Consider the following 18,962-nt stretch of genomic DNA (forward strand, 5'->3'; position numbering starts at 1 on the left):
CATTCTTATCCCTTCCAAGACCTTGCATAGTAGGGCTGTCCCTGTTTCACAAAAGAGACTGAGAATTATCAAGGTTATATAGACTGCCTGAGACTACCAGGCTGGCAAATTCAGGGCAGGAATGTACCCCAGGCTAGGGTCAGAAAGCGGAGAACCCTGAATAGCAGACTCTGGAATGTGGGCATTATCAGAACAAAACAAAACAAAACAATCCTATTTTTTTCATGATTCTAAATGCAATGTACATTCTATGAAAACTATAAATGCTGCAGAAATAACTAACTTGGAGAGACACCTCTGTAGCCTCACCCTCACCTCTGTAGCCTACTAAAACTTATGTGTTCATTAGGTTTTATTTTCTGTGTACACACACACACACACACACACACACACACACACACACACACAGAGAGAGAGAGAGAGAGAGAGAGATATTTATAAGAACAAGACCATCCCATGCATACTCTTGGCCAATTTGCTTTTTTCACTTATAAGGCACTAAGCTGACCCTGGGAATGTTACTTAGCCTCTCTGAGCCTCATCTTCCGTGCAGGCAAAATGGAGACATTACCCCCTGGTTGGGAAGACTAAAAGATAATGTGAAAAGCACCATGCGTAAGGCCAGCCCATAATGCCTGCCCACATTGGGGGCACAATATTCAGTTTCTGGCCCCCAGCGGCCTTCTAGCCTCATATGCCTTTGGAAATCCCTTCCACCCTGGAGCCAGCCAGTCCTTTGAGTGGTTGCTTATCTGGGTGTTGCCCTCTTCTGGAGGCCACTCTGCTGGTAGGCCACTTTGCAGGGGGAAACCACGGGCCACAATGTGCCAGGAAAGTGGGGTTACAGAGCCTGTTTGTCTAAGTTAGTTTCAGTGAGGATGGTATAGGGTAGGGCAAAAGACACCATGTGCTGGCCTCTGCTTGCTGATGCAAAGGAGATTGAAACCCAATAGGAACACAGCAACCTGATCTAACCCTGGGTGGGGCCTGGCTATACACCTGGCAGTGGCACCAGCTGCATAATGAGATTGAGACTTGGGAGTACCTGGAAACAGGTACTCCTGGTGCTCACTGACTTATCAGAAATGATTCATGCCAGAGAAGCCCAGGATATGATCAAGAACCCAGACTGTCTTCTTCCCCCAGGGCACGCAGCTGTGGCAGCCAGGTAGCCAGCCACACGAGTCCCAGTTCTAGTCCTGGCATTTTAGATAGCAAACTACTTCCTATCTCTGGGCCTGCCCTGTAAAATGAGGGTGGGCTACCTCCTCTCAGGGCCACAATGAGCCTTCCACGGGACAGTGCCTGCAGAGGGCCTATCACAGAACCTGGCACAAAGGGCCAAATTCCTGAATAGTCTGCCAATCAGGAGATTTGGAAGAAATGTTCCTCAAACGAACTGTCCACATCTAATGGCATTTATCACTCTCCGCCCCCAGTCCTCTTCCCTCTGGGCATTAGGGGGACATTCTGCAAAAGGCTATGGCCTAAGAGCCCAGCCCCTCTGCCCCTGACATTAGACAAGCCTTTGGGTAAGGCCTCAGTTTTCTCCTTGGGAATAGGATCAGGGTGCTTAAACATTTTAAAAGATGCACAAACCCTTCTGTCTTATTGTAAGCTTAAGTGGCATCTAATATATCAAACAGGTGACAGAGTAGTGGGTACAGTGGGGGAGGTGATTCCCCTTGGCCCCCTCCCTCAACCTATCACTACTGACAGCCTCTAAGGGAACATGTTAGAAAAGCTGGAAAACCTCTGAACCAGAGGTCCTTACCAGGTGACTAAGGGACACATGCTGCCTGGGCTCAGCCCAGGTCAGGCAGAGCCAAAGCCTCGAGAGCGCAAGTGCTCCTACCCCTGGTCCAGGATCTTCAACCACTAGTGCCCACAAGGAAAGGTGCTCAGACATTGCTTGTGGACGATGCTAAATTCTAGAAGCTGGTATAGAGGGGAAGGAACACTGAACTAGGGGTCAGACACCCAAATTTAAATCTGCCCATTGCTAGCTGTGCGTCCTCAGGGGAGTCTCCTTCCCCATCTTGGCCTCTTATTTGGAGAGGGGATTGTACTAGATAATTTTCGAGTCCTTTCCAATTTTAAAATGTTTTCAGTATATAAGTATAGATCAAGTGCCTTAAGAGTGCCTACCCTTTGATCTTCTAATTCTGCTTTAAGACATTATTTAACTTACAAACAAAAGATGCTCATTGCTATATTAATTAAGATAATAAAAAACTGGAATCAACTTAAGTTTGCAACTAAAGGGTGGTGGTTTAGTAAATGATAGGGCATTTACTAAACGTTCACTTAGTTGAATGTTCTCCAGACATTAAATATGACTGTTTTGAAGGCAATATAACAACATGGGAAAATGCTTATCACACTAGATCGGAAAAAACGAATTCGAACAGGTGATCACAGCTGAAGACAAACTGAAAAACTGCAGAGATGTTCAACCTCACAGGTGAAGTGAAGATTGCAAAATTAAACGAGATACTATTTTTAACCTTATCAGATTGGCAAAAATGAAAGAGTGATACTATCCAGTGTTGGCAAGAACGGAGGGGAAAGGTGTTCATTCTCACACACCACTGCTGGAAGTGGACAGAAGCACAACTTTTCTAGAGAGCTGTATGGTCATAGCTATCAATATTAAGCATACTCAAACACGCTCAGGGATTCCAGTTTTTGGACTCAATCCTACAGAAATGCTCGTACAAGAGGCCAAAGGTAAATGCAAGAGACTATCCATGGCAAATCTGATTTGTAAGAGCAAACCAGTTAAGCAATATAAATGCTTATCAGTCAGCAATGAGTTAGGTCAATTATTTACATTCAACAATGGGATACAATGGAATGAGATAAGGGCATGTACACACGCGCACGCACACACACAAATAGGCCTTGGAGAATGCACACCAAACTGTTACAAGTCATTGTATGCCTGGGGGTGAAGATATTTACATTGTTTTACTACTTCTGTAGTTTAAAAACTTCAAAAAAGAAAAAAATATGCACTGAAAAAGAGGAAATAACTGAACATATTAGCGACAGCTGGCTTTGGGTCATGTTTACAGGTAGTCTTTCATCTCCTTTTGTTTACGCTTTCCGAGACTCTCATAATAAAATTATAAAACCCTCATAAAAACTGCTATTAAATATTATACAGTAAGTTGAAGGAGTATTCATCTGGATTGCAAGACATCAAATCAATTACTGAGATCTTGGCTTTGTCATCTTGTGGAAGTTTAATATGACCTCTTGGAACCTCGGTTTCCTCATTATAAAATGAGGTAAGCTGCTCTGAGGATAAAAGATTATGCCATCAAGAGACACACATATGTGGCAGGTGATAGAATCAGAGGAAATGGAAGCTTTTGTCACTGTCTAAGATAATTCTGACTATAAATCCTGTTGCCCAAACCCCAGTTGAGCTGACTCAGGTTGTAGCCTCAAAAAGGGTGAATACCAGGGTCAGGGTAGGGGAACGGGCTCAGACTCAGCCCACCCAGGCCTCCTTCCTCCAGGCCTTAGTCTGTAGCAGCTGACGCCCTAACTTACCTTGCTGGGCTCCACCTCGTCCGTCATGACCCCTGTCATGATGACAGCCTCATCCAAGGAATAAAGCAGCCCTTCTACAAAGTGGTTCTCCTGCTGCTGGGACTCATGTTTGAACTTGTTGCAGATCGCCTCCAGGCCCCGCACTGGCTCAAAGCTCAGTTTGACATACTTCTTGGCAGGGATGATGCGGATCTCGGCGGCAACAAGGAAGCCCAGAGTCCCACAGGACCAGGGCACAGCGTAGAACAGGTCTGAGTTTTCTGACTGCAAGGCAGAGTCAACAAATGCTGAGAGCATGAACCCTGGGTCCCACATTGTAGCACATAGTCAACAAGGGCACAAAGAACCTGGGGCCTGGGCTAAATTCCTGTTCTGTTACCATCTTGCTGGGTAAATCCCACAAGGCATTTTATAAACTGGGCTTTCTGGCCCTCAGTTTTTGCTCTGACGCTTCGGCATGACATCTGACCTTACACTGCCTAGTGTCAGGGGTACTCACAGAGAACCTCCCTCTTCCATCATTGAGGCATAGCTCCTGCACCACAGGTTACCCAGAAAGAGGCCATGACCAGCACTGCTCAAAGACCCAAAACAGGGGACTAAGGGCTAGGAGTTCCAGGCCAGGTTGAACAAAGAGCTGAACCCTTACTGAGGGTCAGAGTCATCAAGGGACATTAAAATGCCTCCCTTCCAGGCATTTACAGAGCCTTTCCCAGTCTATCAGCTGTAGGAGTGACCCTCCCCCACCACAGTCTAGGGAGAGTATTAATACTTCTGCTTGAACAAGTAAAAAAAATCGAGGTGTCAAGAGACAGCAGGGCTCATCTAAGGCTCCCTACAGACAGTGTGGAGATGCTGGGGCTCAGGCAAAATCACCTAAACTCCTGAGCCAGCATCATTCTGCCGCATGGCTTCATCAGAGTCCCCAAATCTGCTTCTAACATCACCATTTTCTTGTTTTGGTATTTGCATCAGAGACAGACAACTGACTTTTCACCTGGCCATTCTAATTCAGATTCTTTGATTCTAATGATGTGCCTTTTGAAGAAGTCTGGCCTTGTCTCGTCGTCACCCCAAGGACAGCTGTGTGGTGTCTGCTTATGCTGACTGCCACTGGTGTGGGCACGGTGGGTGCAGCAGGGAAGTGCTGCAGCAGGCCGGCGGAAGCCGCTGGAACAGCTGAAGTAGGCCCAGCCAAGCCTCCCCCTAATCACACAGTCGGATCAGCAATAATAAGTAGGCATCTACTTTCTCCTCCTGACAATGCACTTGTCAGATAGGAAACTTGGCTTCAGAGAAGGGAAGTAATCCACTAATGTTTGTCTCTTCTCTCTGCTGGTTAAAACTGGTTAGAGGGCAGGGAAATAGGCTAAACTGATGTGAAAAGGGTCCCTCTTGCCCAAGACCAGAGCTCCCAAACCAGGAGTCCTGCCCTGGACTCTTCTGTGAGGCCAACAACTCTGGGAACTCTCTGAAACATCTGCTTCCAAAGGATCACACTATACCCTCATCCCAGAGGCTTCTCAGATACGCTCAGAGAGATTTGACTTTATTTAAAGTTTCAGTCCTGTCCCATTCCTTAGGGTAAATGCCTCAAATGTCTGTGTCCCACTTTGGGCCATAGAATTGTCTTTAATTTCTCCAAAATAGCCCCTTTTATTGCTTTAGTTACCCCTCGTACCATCTGGCATAGAGCTTTGATACTGAAGCCTGACTTCCCCTAGAGAGGCAGTACAGTGTTATTAAAAGCTAAGGACATTGATCTGGGAGCCTGATAACCTGGATCTGAATCCTGGCTAAGTGGGATTTACTAGCTGTCTGATCTTGGTTAAGTTTATTAACCTCCCTGTGCTTTCGTTTCCTGTCTGTAAAATGTGACTATTAATAATAACTACCTCATAAAGTTGTTAAAGGATTAAGTCTTACTATATAAAGAATTTATAATAGTGTCTGAGCACATAAAGGGGCCTTTAGATCTGTTATCATGAATACAGACCTAGACTGAACAAGTGTACTTGAAACTACGCACCTCCGGGGAGCTACCTGCCTATCACCAGGGTCCTTGATGCCCAGAGCAAGCTGGTGGGGACATCCTGTTTCTGAACTTACCGGTGTGCATCGCACAAAGCTGCCATCAGCCAGGACCAGCTCGTAGGCAGTGCAGATGTGTTGAAACAGGCCATATTTGTGGGATGATGACTCGATGCCTGTGCCCATGATCAAACCCCCTGCAGAAACACATGAGTTAGCCAGGTGGAGCAGCAGGGTGCAGGGTGGGGAAGAATTGAGTAAAGGGCACTTCACTAGAGCTCAGAAGCTCATAGCATGAGGGTGGTATGACAGGGCTGGCAGAAACGAGCTGTCCACTTAGGGGAGGCTTCCCATCTCTGGATCTGGAGAGCAGAAGAGAGAAGGAGGCGCTCAGATTGGAGAATGAAGGCTTCCTCAAAGAGGGATGGATGGGAGACCTTGTCAATGACGCTCATACCTTCACCTCTGGCCAGACCCAACTTACAAACTTGTGTGCATTCATTTTAAGAGGGACTTTAATGAAAAGGGAGGTTGGTTGGGTGGCAGGAGGCTGTGTCCCATGGGAACAGTTAAAAGAACTGAAGCTATTTCCCTTTGAGAAGAGAAAGCTTTGGGGACCATGAATCCTCCTAAAGGAAGGAGAGACTAGACTTATTTTGTGTGCTCTACAGGGCAGAACTGGAGCCATGGATACAAGTCACAGGGAAGCAGATTCGAGCTAGAGATTAAAAAGTGCTGTTTGATAGCTTGAGCTGTTTAGAAATGAAACAGCCAGAAGGAAGCACCCTGTCTTTGGAGCTGGCCAAGCAGAGATGGGGGTACTTCTGTTATAGACGAAATAGTGGCAACTTCTGCACTAGATGGAATATGGGCCAAGGTGCCTCAGCTCTGATCCTAGGACTATCTTGAGTCCTCACCCACTGTGAGGTCATCTAGCTCAGGCAACACAGGCAGAGTCCAGCCAATGGAGTTTATCAGGGAGGTCACCTGACCCATGGTCACCAAGGGCTCCACACGGACAATCTGTTGACATAAGAAGAGAGACCTTGAGTCACAAAGAAATTTCTAGGCCTAACAGGGGCATCTTCCCAAACCTTCCTAAACAATCAATGCAGAGATTCCTACCTGGCTTTTATAGCCTCTTTCTAGAACATTATACTGCCTTACATTATAGTAAATGAAGTTTCTGGCTCCGGATTTGCTACTGTTTAATCTTGTCCTTTTACGTATTTTTATATTTAATACTTAATTTTTCTTCTAGATTTTAGAAGAAATATTCCTTTTTTTTTGGAAGAAACAGCATATATGAAGATGACAAAAACCCAAGTTCTTCAGAGTATCAGTGTTAACACTGAAATGTATTTACTTTCAGTCTTTTTCTAAGCATATCTATATTGCAATTTTGTATGTTTTCATACAATGCACACACACAAATACACATTTTCTCATCTTGCTTTTAAAATTTAACACAATACTACAATCATTGTTCTTTGTTATTAAATATTCTTGGAAAATGTAATTTTTAATGGACAAATTAACATGCCATCATGAGGACTTCTGCTTCCAGCTAAGATGGAGCAACAAGACCCAGATTTACCCTGCTGCCTGAAAACAAAGAACAGACAAAATACATAAAACAAGAGTTTTCAACACAGTGGGCATCAGGCAATGAAGTCCTGAGAGACAGGAAATCAAATAAGGGGAGCTCTATGAATGCCCCAGCTAAGTACCTAGAGTTAGGCAGTGCAGGGATGGGGAACTCAGGGAGGTCCAGTGGTCTCTTAGTTGAGAGCCCCAGAAGACCGAGGTGAATAGAATTTACAAGAGTACTGGAGAAGAAACCGTACACAGAGAAATCTCTGAGGAACTGCAAAGGGTGCCCATTGAGTATTCAGCTGAGTACAGATCAGTGCATACACATGAAGAAATTACTTTTCTGAGGGGAAATGCCACCGGAAAGGATAACAGGTAATAGTGCAGGGGCTCACACAGGGTAGGGATGGTATCTGTTCCCAAAAGCCAGACTGGAAAACCTCATGTTTCACAGTGCATTGAGTAGAGTACACAGAATGGTCTCGCCTCACAGTGGGGAATAACTACCCCTACATTAAATGTTCCTCTGTCGCCACCTGAAAAATCAAGACCCAAAGGATCAAACTGTTTCCCAGTAACTTAGCTATATCGCAGAGTAGAGGTCAATAAGATTTCTAAAAATACAAAAATATCCAGCACCCAAAAAGGTAAAATTCACAGTGTCAAAAATCCAATCAAAGTTTACTAGTCATGCAAAGAGGGAGGCAAATTCAATCCACAATGAGGAGAAAAATCAATCTGTTTTCATAAAAACATATCCAGATTTGACACAGATATTAAAATTTACAAACAAAGGCATTAAAATAGTTATTATTGCTGTATTCCTTATGTTCAAAAAGTTAAGTAGAGACACTAAAAAGATAGTAAAAACTCCCGTATCAAACTTCTAGAAATAAAAACAACAATGTCTGAGATGAAAAATATACTGGCTGGGACTGATGGCAAATCAGACACTGCTGAAGAAAAAAGCAGTGAACTTAATACAGAGGAGTAGAAACTATTCAAAATGAAACGCGCAGAAGAAAAAATTAAAATGAACAGTGTATCACTCAGTGAAACAACTTCAATACTGAAGGCAGTCCTCAAAGAAGAGAGTAGTGGACAGAAAAAATATTTAAAGAAATAAAGATCCCCAAATTTCTAAGTTAGATGAAAATTATAATAATCCCAAGCCGAGAACAATGAAGAAAATTATACCAAGGTACATCACAATAGAATTGCTCAAAACTAATGATAAAGAGAAATTCTGAAAAACAGCCAGAGAGAAAAAAAGACATGTTACATATAGAGGGCTGAAGATAAGAATAATAGATTTCTTGTTGGAAACAGTACAAGCAAGATGACAGTGAGACATCTTTAAAGTGCTGAGTGAAAAAACTGCCACCCTGGAATTTCATATCTAGTGAAAATACCTGTCAAAAATGAAGGCAATTCACAGCCATTAGGATGGCTACTATCAAAAAAAAAAAAAAAAAAGAAAAGAAAAAAAAGAAAAGAAAAAGGAAAAACCCAGAAAATAACAAGTGTTGGTGAGGATGTGGAGATACTGAGACCTTTGCACAGTTGATAGGACTGTAAAATGGTACAGTCACTATGGAAAACAGTATGGCAGCTCCTCAAAAAAAAATTAAACGTAGAATTACCATATGATTCAGCAATTCTACGTTTGGGTACACACCCAAAAGAATTGTAAGCAGGGTCTTGACCCATGCTCATAGCACCATTATTCACAATAGCTAACACGTGGAGGCAACCAAATATCTATGGACAGAAGAGTGAATAGGCAAAATGTGATATATACATACAATGGAATACTATTCAGCCCTAAAGGCAAATACTGTATGATTCCACTTCTATGAGATACTCAGAGAAGTCAAAAATCATACACAGAAATTTTAATAGTCATTTGCTAGGTCTTGGGGGGGGAGGGGGAATGGGGAGTTATTGTTTAAAAGTATAGAGTTTCAGTTTTGCGAGATGAAAAGATTTATGGGGATAGATGGTGGAGATGGCTGCATAATTTTATGAATATATTTAATACCACTGAACTGTACATTTAAAAATAATAAAGATTGTAAATTTTGTGTTATGCATACTTTACAATAAAAGCTGAAAAAGAAATGAAGGCAAAATGTTTTCAGACATATGACAGCTAAAAGATTCATCACCAGAAAAATTACCATACAAAATGTTAAAAGAGATCCTTCTGGCAGAAGGAAAACGAAACCAGATGGAAATATGAATCCACACAATGAAATGAAGAAATGGCAACTATATGGGTAAGTCTATAAAATTTTTCTTATTACTTAAATTTCTTAAAAAGATAACTATTAAAAAACGGTAACGTGGTATGGGCTTTATAACATAAATAACAGTACGACAATATCACAGAGGTTGGGAAGGCAGAAATAGAAGTGTATAAGTATATGATTTTTCTTATACTATAGATAAAATAAGACATCATTTGAAGGTAAACTATGATAGGTAAAGTGTAACTATAAATCCTAAAACGACTCCCAAAATAACAAAACAAAATTAATTAATAAGCCAACAAGAGAGCTAAAATAGAATCATAAAAATTATTTAGTAATTCAAAAGAAAAAAAAAAGAAAAACGGAACAAAAAACAAATGGTACAAAGAGAAAACAAAGAACAAGGTGACAGAGTTAAGCCAAACCTTATTAATAATAACATTAACTGCAAATGGTCTTACCATCTCAATTAAAAGGCAGAGATTGTCAGATTGGATAAAAAAGCAAGGCCTAACTATATGCTGCTTATAAAAAACACATTTTTAATATTTAAAAAAACAGACTAAAAGTGAAAGGATGGAAAAAGATACAACATGCTACCACAAGTCAAAAAAAAAAAAAGGCAAAAAAAAAAAAAATGACGTAGATGATAGAGGCTCTGTTCATCCCTCTGGCAACTAAATCAAAGTTGTGACGGAACCAAGGAGTAGCAGCAAGGAAAAATTGCCTGGGATCTAGATGAACAAGCCATACAACTACAGAGAAATCCAAGAAAGCACCATACAACGGCACAAGGTAGGACAGGGCGAGAACACGGGACTGCCGGGTCTGATCCGCTGGGTGAGACCCAGGCTATGGCAGAGGCAGATGCCTCTTAAAGGGGCCGTGTCCGCAAGCGGATTTTCACAATAACGGACCTGCTTGCTCTGAGCACCAGTGCCAATTCGGCTGCCTGCAGGGGGCACCAGGGACTTACAGGGAGACACTGTCGGAGTGAGGGCTGAGGGTACAGAAGTGCCGGGAGTATCCATTGTTCCCTGATGAGCCCTCCCCCGACCAGTGCAGCGGATACAGTGCCTCCATAGCTGAGACATCATCAAACTGAATAACAAAGGTCATTCCACCCAGAGGATTCTCTGAAACCCCGCCTACCCCAACTCGAGCCCCACACAAGCCACATACAGGTGTATCTTCAGTGAGTCAGTCAGGTGCTTCTTGCTAAGACTCATACTGGTGGAGGCAGCTGGCCTTGGTTTCTGGTGTGGCCTTATGAGGCAACTATAAGCACAACATCTGTGGATTGCTTGCTGAATCTTAACAGCTGGCCCCAGAGGGTCACAGGCTTGGGCTAAATTTGGCCTGCAGCTGAATCCTTCTCAGGACTGTGCCACTGGACACCTACTTCACAAATCCACACTAATAAAAGACCGGGAGACTTAGGAGCTTTGCTTAGTAAATATAAACAGACATGGAAAGGCAGCCAAAATGGGAAGACAAAGAAGCAGAAACCATATGAGAGAAGAGAACAGAGATCCAGATATAATGGAGTCAAGTAGTGTAACAGATGCAGAGTTCAAAACACTGGTTATAAAGATGCTCAATGAACTTTTGGGATGTGTAGATAAATTCAGCGAGAACTTCAACAAAGAGATAAAAAAAACAAAAATGGAAATGGAAATTACAAAAAGGAACCAGTCTGAAATGGAGAACACATTATCTGAGATGAGTAGTAAATGGAATAAACAAATAAACAAAGTGAATAAAGAAGAAGATCAAATGCCCTTATCTAGAGGACAGGAAAGCCAATCAGGACACTCAATCAGAATGGCAAGAAAAAAGACGCCAAGACTATAAAAATAATTTAAAGAGGATATGGGACATTATTAAGGCTCCAAATATTTGTCTGATCAGTGAAATTGAAGAAAATCAAGATGTTGAACAGTATTTAAAGAAATAACGATGGAAAACTTCCCTAACCTGTTGAAGGAAATGGACATAAAACCCCAGGAAGCTCGGAGATTTCCAAAAACCAGGGATCCAAAGAGGCCCACACCAAGACACATCATAATTAAAATGCCAAAGTTTAAATACTAAATGATATTAAAAGCAGGAAGAGAAAAACAAATAATTACATATAAAAGAACACCCATATGACTGGCAGCTGATTTCTCAAAAGAAGCTATGCAGGACAGAGCGGCTTGGCAAAAAATATTCGACAGGATGAAGACTCAGGATATGCAACCAAGAATAATTTATCCAGCAAAACTATCATTTAGAATTGAAGGACAGATAAAAAACTTCCCAGACAAAAATAAACTAAAGGAATTTATCACCACCGAGCCAGAATTACAGGAAATGTCGGAGGGACTTCTTTAAGAAGAAAAAATATGTATCAAAAACAGGAATAAAGAATGGTAACAATGACATTCCTAGCAATAAGTACCTTAAATGGACAAGAATTAAGCATGCCAACCAAAAGATAGAGTGGCTGAAAGGCTAAGAAAACAAGACTCCTACATAGAAAAGGAAGGGAATGGAAAAAGATATTGCTTTGATAAACCTTGAAGATATTTAAGTCAGACAGAGAAAGATAAACACTATATGATTTCATTTATATGCAGAATTTAAGGAGTAAAAAGAACTAATCAAAAACAGACTCACAAATATAGTGAACAATTTGTTGACATGCAGAGGTGGGGTTTGGGATGAGGGGTTAAAGAAGTACAAATTAGTAGCTGATAGATGGTCACAGGGCATAAGGAATGCAGTTAGCATTAATACATTGGCTAGGTGGAGGGTCAGGGAAGGGAGGGAGCAATTGGGGGGATCATTTTACTAACTATATAGATGTCTAACCAATGTTCTGTATACTTGAAACTAATTAAAATTTTTAAAAATTTTAAAAAATATAAATGGATTAAATGTTCCACTCAAAAGACAAATGGATAAAGAATATGTGGTACCAAAAAAAAAAAAAAAGCTAGAATGACTTTATTATATCAGACAAAGTAGATTTCAGAGCAGAGAATATAACTAGAATGAAACAAGTCATTTTATAAAGGATCAATTAATCAAGGGGACGTAGTTATAAACATTTATATACCTAATTACAGAGTTCAAAACACATGAAGCAAATACTGATGGAACCACAAGAGATAAAACAAATCCACAATCATAGGCAGATATTCAATAGCCTTCTTTCAGTAATTGATAGAATAAGTAGAGAGAATATTTGTGAGGATACAGAAGACTTGAACAACACTATAAATCAACATGACCAATTAACATTTATAGTATACACCAGCCCCAAATGGCAGAATCCACATTTAAAAAAATGTACATGGAATATTTACCAAGATAGATCATATTTGGAGCCATAAGATAAGTCTCAATAAACTGAAAAACATTCTGATCATACAAACTTTACTTTCTGACGACAATTGAATTAAATTACAAATCAGTAATAAAGATCTCTGGAAAATTTGGAAACAGAATAAAATAAATAACCCATGGGTCTAAACAGGTGTCAAAAAGGAAACTAGATTGCTTCTCAGCCTTTTGGCCAAGAGCAAGTTGTAAAAAGGAAATTGGAAAGCATTTTGAACTGAATGAAAATGAAAAGATAACCTATCAAAATTTGTGCAATGTCTCAAGGGAGAAATTTATAGCGTTAAACATCTATGTAAAATGCTACAAGCACATTGAAAGACAAGCTTGGAGTTTCTTAAAAAGTTAACCAAACACCTATCATATGAGCCAGTGATTCCTTTCCTGGGTATTTTACCCAAGAGACAGGAAAGCATGTATCTACACAAGACGTGTCTGTAAATGGTCCTAGCCATTTTATTTGTGATAGCCCAAAGCTGGAAATAACTTAAATATCCTATGATAAGTGAAAGAATAAATAAACTGTGATATAGTCATACAATGGAATACCACTCAGCAATAAAACATAATGTACTTCTGATACATACTTCGATATGGATGACTCCCGAAATAATTACACTGAGTGAAAGAAGCCAGACAAAACAAGAGTATATAACGCATAATTCCATTCGGATAAAACTCTAAAATACAAACTAATGTATAGTGACAAAAGCTGGTCACTATAGGAATGTGGGGTAAGAGGCAGGGAAGGCCCTGAGGAAGGGATTACCAAGGGGCAAGAGAGAACCTTTGAGGTGATGCGTATGTTCATTGTCTTGATTGTAATGGTTTCACAGGTGTACACATATGTCAAAATTTATTATCAAATTGTACACTGTAAGTGCAGGTTATTATACATTAAGTCTGTATCAGTAAAGCTTAGGGGGCAACAAAAGGCATAGGTGATTAAGTAAACTGGCCTGGGTCTCACGACAAAATGCAATCATGTGGATATACCCTATCTAACAACTCTCTACTATTGAATATTGTGTTATCTTGGATTAGAAATAAAGCTGTGATTTAAAGAAAGAAAGAAAGAAAAGGGAAAAAAGAAGAAAAAAAGCTGTAATACAATCTCTCTCTGTATTGTCTATGATTTAAGCTTATTTCCTGTCTCCTTAAGCCAGGTTTTAAGAACCAGAATTATTCGATAGGCCAAAGAGCATGCACTTGTCTATGGCTATTAACAAGTGGGTCCTCAGGAAGCTTGCAACAAGGCCCTCTCTTCCAGCCACCCTCACAGCCCACTGTTTACCAGTATACCTCCTTACCAAAAAGAGATAAATAGGTTCCCTTTTGTGCCTCTTTTTTCTCAAGCACAAATGAAGTCATGCATTTCACTGATAGTCTATGTTTTAAATATGCAATATGATGCCTTACGTAGGAAAAAAGCTTCTTCCAAAAAGGTAACTATTAATAATCAAACCAGCTTTAATATGACTGACCATTCAAGGTCTTGTTTTGCATGAAACAAGTTAATTTTAGCAGGTGTAAAGCACTGTGTGAAAAAAAAAAAAAGAAAACTGGGTACATTCTCAACATTTAACATAGGGCTTCTCTACTAGGAGTCTGTAGGATATTGGAGAAGGGTATTATGTTTGGGTTTAAATTTAAAGAAAATGAAAAATCAATTCACTTCACTTTGTGTTCCTTTCTGCTTTTTGGGAAGTTCCTGAGAGATCAGAAAGCCTCCTGTCTCACTTCCCCCCATGATTTCCCCGTCCCTGTCTTCCTGTGGAACTGCAGATAATCAAAGAATCCCTCTGAACTCTCAATTTGCACTATGAGATAGGGTTATAACCAATCTCTTCCAAAGCTGAGGCTTTGAAGAATGGCAATGACCAGGGACCTTGGTCTTGTCTGCCCTTGCCTAAAACCACACCCCTCCAAGCCACTTGCACCAGGGGCAGTCCTCATTACCAGAGCCAGGGAACCATGCCACACTCACCTGTTTCTTGGTATCCACCTCCAGAATATCCATCAGGTTGATCATGATGTTTTTGTGTGTCTTCTTGTACTTCCCAACCCGGAGTGAGACGGTGAGCCAGCCAGGGCGCCCTGTGCACATGAAGGTCTTACTGCCTTGCTCCTTCCATTCTCGCACCTGCAACCACGAGACAGAGGCTGAGCTAGCCCTACCAGGATCCCCAGAGCAGCTCGAAGCCTTGTTTTAAGGGGAAGGAGCTCAGAAAGATGCCCAAGCATCTTGTCAGTAAACATTTACTGAGCCCTTGCACTCTTCCAGGCACTGCAAAGCCCACTGGAATCTCCCCGGCTAGTGTGGCAGGCAAAAAGCCGAAGTGTTGCCACACTATAAATAAAGCAGAATGAAGAATGAGCTAGAATACAGAATCACAGTGCTTTGAAAACAATAGCTGGGAAATTCAGGAAAGGTTTTGTAATGGTAATAATAGCAACCATACAAATAAGATGGTTACTAGGTGCCCCCACTGTGTCAGGCACCTATTGTACACCATCTCGTTTAATTCTCACAACAACCCCAGGAAGTTGGGATGATCCCCTTTTGCAGGTGAGAAAACTGGAAGGTAAAATAACTTGCCCAAGGTCACACAACCAGTGAAGGGCAGAGCCCAGATTCACAGCCAGGACCATCCGACTTCTGGAAGGACCAATGGGCTTGTATTACCAGTCAATAGAATAACAGCTAACATGTAGTGAGGCTTGTTACATACCAAGTCCTGTCCTAAGCATTTGCATGTGTTAACTCATGATCACTTGGAAGGGGAGAGAAATGGCAGGGAAGGACCACCAAGCCAATGGAAGGAAGAGCTTTTGCAAAATCTCTACTGTTAAGTGACCAGAGTACAAAACACAAAGAACAAATGGCCCATGAGCCAAAAGCCCATGAGGAACACGGGAGGAAGTATTCCATTCCTGCTGAGATGGACAAGAGCAAGGAGGTGTCTATCTGCTGCTGTGACCTGTGACCATCCATCTTCCTTTGGTTCAGGTGATGCTATTTCTCCCCCAACCCCAGGAGGTGGGCACATCTCTGAGGCCTGACTCCATTCTCTTGGCCATAGTGACCAGTTTAGGGATGGGCCTATGATCCAAGTCAAACCAATAAGGCCAGTTCCAGCAGAGGCACTCTTGCTGTACTGGGTTTGCTAAGCTGGTTGGATGTAAGCTAGAAACTGCTGGGGTCTTCACAGGGAGATGGGCTCCATGAGAATGAAGTTGACCCAGAGGAAAGCAGAGCCAAGAAATGACAAATGGGTGGTGGAAAGACAGAGGTAGCGGATCCTAGATCCAGTCATATCTAAGGCAATTTTACTCCTGGACTTTTCAGGACCTAGGTCAATGAAGTCCTTTTTTTGCTCAACAATCTGAGTTGAGTTTCTATCACTTGCAACCAAGAATCCTGAAGGAGGTTGCATTGAAGCTGACTAGGAAAATAGCACAAAATGAGGGAAGAATGTTCCTGTATTCAGAGGCCAGGGTGCAGTGGGAAGTAGAGGTATCTGAGGAGAAGAGAGTACTTGAGGACGGGATTCCTATGAGTAGAGGTGAAGGCACAAGAAGTCGGACTCATGACCAAGCAGGCCTTGCCTCTGCCCAACTGCAGTCCCAGGACATAATTTAAGCTCAGAGGTGTGGGGAATGGATTGAGCATGCTGCATTCAAGCTGGAGGGTGGGTCATACCACATGAAGTGAATGTGGAAGCCATAAAGCCTGAAATACTGATTGCAATGGATCCAACCAAGATTTGGGGCAGGGAGGCAATGATGTGAAAAGAGGCCCTTGTGATTGACTACATGCTAGCTAAAGAGATGGGGAGGGCCCAGAAAAGGGTCAACTAGTCTGGTAGCTATTATTTAATGCCAGGTGTGAAGTAACAGAACCAGACCTACAGGGTGAAATGGAATGGGATGGGAAAGAAAACACCTGTCAGAGTTCAGGCTCTGAAATCAGCTGATCTGGGTTCCAGCCCCATTTACTAGTTATATCACCATGGACACCGACTTACAGTTTAAACCTCAATTTTTCCCATCTGTAGAACAGATACAAGACCTAACAGGGTTGCTGTGAGGATTAGAAATAATGGACATCAGTGACTTGGGGTGTGGAACATAGCAGGTCCAGGGGAGTGGGCTGGACTGGCAGAGCCCCTTGTCTTCCTGTCCAGTAAACCCTTTGGCTTAGTTTAGGTAAACAAGTGTTTACTGGGCTGTTCTGGGCCATAGGTGAGCTCCAGGAGCTCACACTGATGGGGAGGTGGGGGTAAGGACAACCAGGTAATGACTCTGAACATATGGAAAGAGCAAAGAAGAGAGTGCAGTTGGGGAGGGAGGGATCTGGAGCTGTGACTGTGACCAGCAAAACCCAGGGCAGCCCAAGCAAAGCACTTCTAGAAGCTGCATTCTCCCACGCAGCCCACAGTCTTCTCCCTTATCGGGATGCTCTCAGCATCCATCTTTATGCTCTTGCTTGCAGCACCCAACATGATGCAAACAGAACATGGAAGCTGCAACACTTGTGGTGAGAGGTGCAGCAGGAAACAGAAGCTCTCTGCAACCTGATGCCAGTAAAAGAACACAAGGAGGGGCAGAGGGAGTCAAGAACCTGCCCAGGCCCAATGCCTATGCCAGCCCTGACTGAACATGAAAAAAAAAAAGGATCCACTCAGAGCAGCAGCAGGGCAAGGCTCTGGGCCTTGCTGCTGTGACTCTGACACAGGGAGGATGTACAGAGGTACTGAGGGACTTGTCCAGGAGTGAGTGCCTGGCTCAGAGGCCGCAAAGCTCTTTACCTTGTCACTTTAGTCCTTTATTCTATGCGTGTCGAAAGCTCCTTGCTGCTACAGAGTAAACTCCAAACTGACTTTCCAACCTCCTTCCCCCTCGGCCTTCATACCAACGCTCCACTCCACACACCTCCCCCCAATCATTTCCTCTACTTTCCTGTCTCTAGTGTCAGCTCCACCTCCCAGAAGCCCTCCCTCCTCTGAAATTGCTGGAGACTGACGATAGTTACCTGTGCAGTGCCCGCCTCTCCTTGATTCTTTATACCCCTCCTGGTACTCAAACGTGCTCTGCATATAGTAGGCACTCCGTAAAGAGCAGAGTAATGTTGTGTTCCCTCCTTTGCTTACTCCGTCCCCTTCCTGGGAAGCCCCAACCACTACATTTTTTGTCGAGTTCAAATCCTCCTCAGACTCTACCTCCTCCTTGCAGTCTGGGCTCCCTCAGCGCCGCACATGACTCCGCGCCTCGCGCCCTACTGTGCACTCATATGGCCCTGTCCCCTCTGCCCGGAGCTCTGGCGCCCTCCCGGGACCGCTCACCTGCTTCTGGATGTCCCGCACGCGCTGCTCGTGCAGGCGCGGCGCGCTGCTGAGCTTGAACACCACCCAGGCGCGCATGTAGTAGTAGATGTCGAAGATGAGCGAGAGCGGCAGAAGGAAAAGGCACACGAACACCCAGCGCTGATGGATGAGCACGAACTCCAGCCCCTTTACACGGATCCAGAGTAGGAAGAGCAGCGCGCACACGGCCAGCGACACGGCGGGCTCCATGGTGCGGCCGGTGGCGCCCCGCGCAGGGGAGGAGATGCCTGCTAGAGTCTCTCGTCACCACCACCCGCTTCGAGTCCGCCTGCGACCGCCAGGGCCGGTCGCCCGCTGCTTGAGAGCTGGGAAGGGGTAGGGGGGCGAGGCGGGAGCGGGGAGGGGGGGTTCCTTGCCGCCTAGCGATTGGCTCAGGTCGCAAAGGTTCGGTGGGCCGAGACCCTGCTGGCGACCAATAGCGAGCCGCGCCGGAGATCGGACCAGGAACCCGCTGCTTTTATTGGCTGCTGGAGTCAGGCCGCTCCACCCTCTTCTCACCAACGCGTGGGAAGGGGTGTCTGGGGACCCGTGTGGTGGCAGAGTGGACCGTTCTCTGTACCGCGGCAGCACAAGGACGCGGGCGGCGGGACTCGCGCTTCCGGCCTGGGGGACGGCCCCCACAACCCCTCAGCCGAGGGAGGTGCCTGCTCCCTCCTCTACTCCTCCTTAGGTGGTGCCTCCCCGAGAGTCGCGTGAAGCGGTCACGCGTTGGGTTATTGCCAGAGGGGTAAGGTGAGGTGGGGGCGCCCCA

The 18,962-nt window shown here is 43.6% G+C and overlaps 1 protein-coding gene across 1 annotated transcript in view; it reads right to left on the reverse strand.

Moving 5' to 3' along the window:
- The window catches only part of DHCR24 (24-dehydrocholesterol reductase), a 33,485-nt gene extending 14,968 nt beyond the window's left edge, over window positions 1–18,517 (reverse strand). Inside the window, exons 1-5 of the mRNA XM_016120447.2 lie at window positions 18,170–18,517; window positions 14,812–14,967; window positions 6,510–6,615; window positions 5,671–5,789; window positions 3,562–3,825 (exon numbers count right to left, since the gene is read on the reverse strand). Coding sequence (XP_015975933.1) covers window positions 3,562–3,825; window positions 5,671–5,789; window positions 6,510–6,615; window positions 14,812–14,967; window positions 18,170–18,400 — 876 coding nt within the window. The 5' untranslated portion in view covers window positions 18,401–18,517. The remainder of the gene's footprint in view (window positions 1–3,561; window positions 3,826–5,670; window positions 5,790–6,509; window positions 6,616–14,811; window positions 14,968–18,169) is intronic.
- Between the last annotated feature and the right edge of the window lie 445 nt (window positions 18,518–18,962).

This window comes from Rousettus aegyptiacus, unplaced genomic scaffold (assembly GCF_014176215.1).
Source record: "Rousettus aegyptiacus isolate mRouAeg1 unplaced genomic scaffold, mRouAeg1.p scaffold_m13_p_1, whole genome shotgun sequence".
Lineage (NCBI taxonomy): Eukaryota > Metazoa > Chordata > Mammalia > Chiroptera > Pteropodidae > Rousettus > Rousettus aegyptiacus.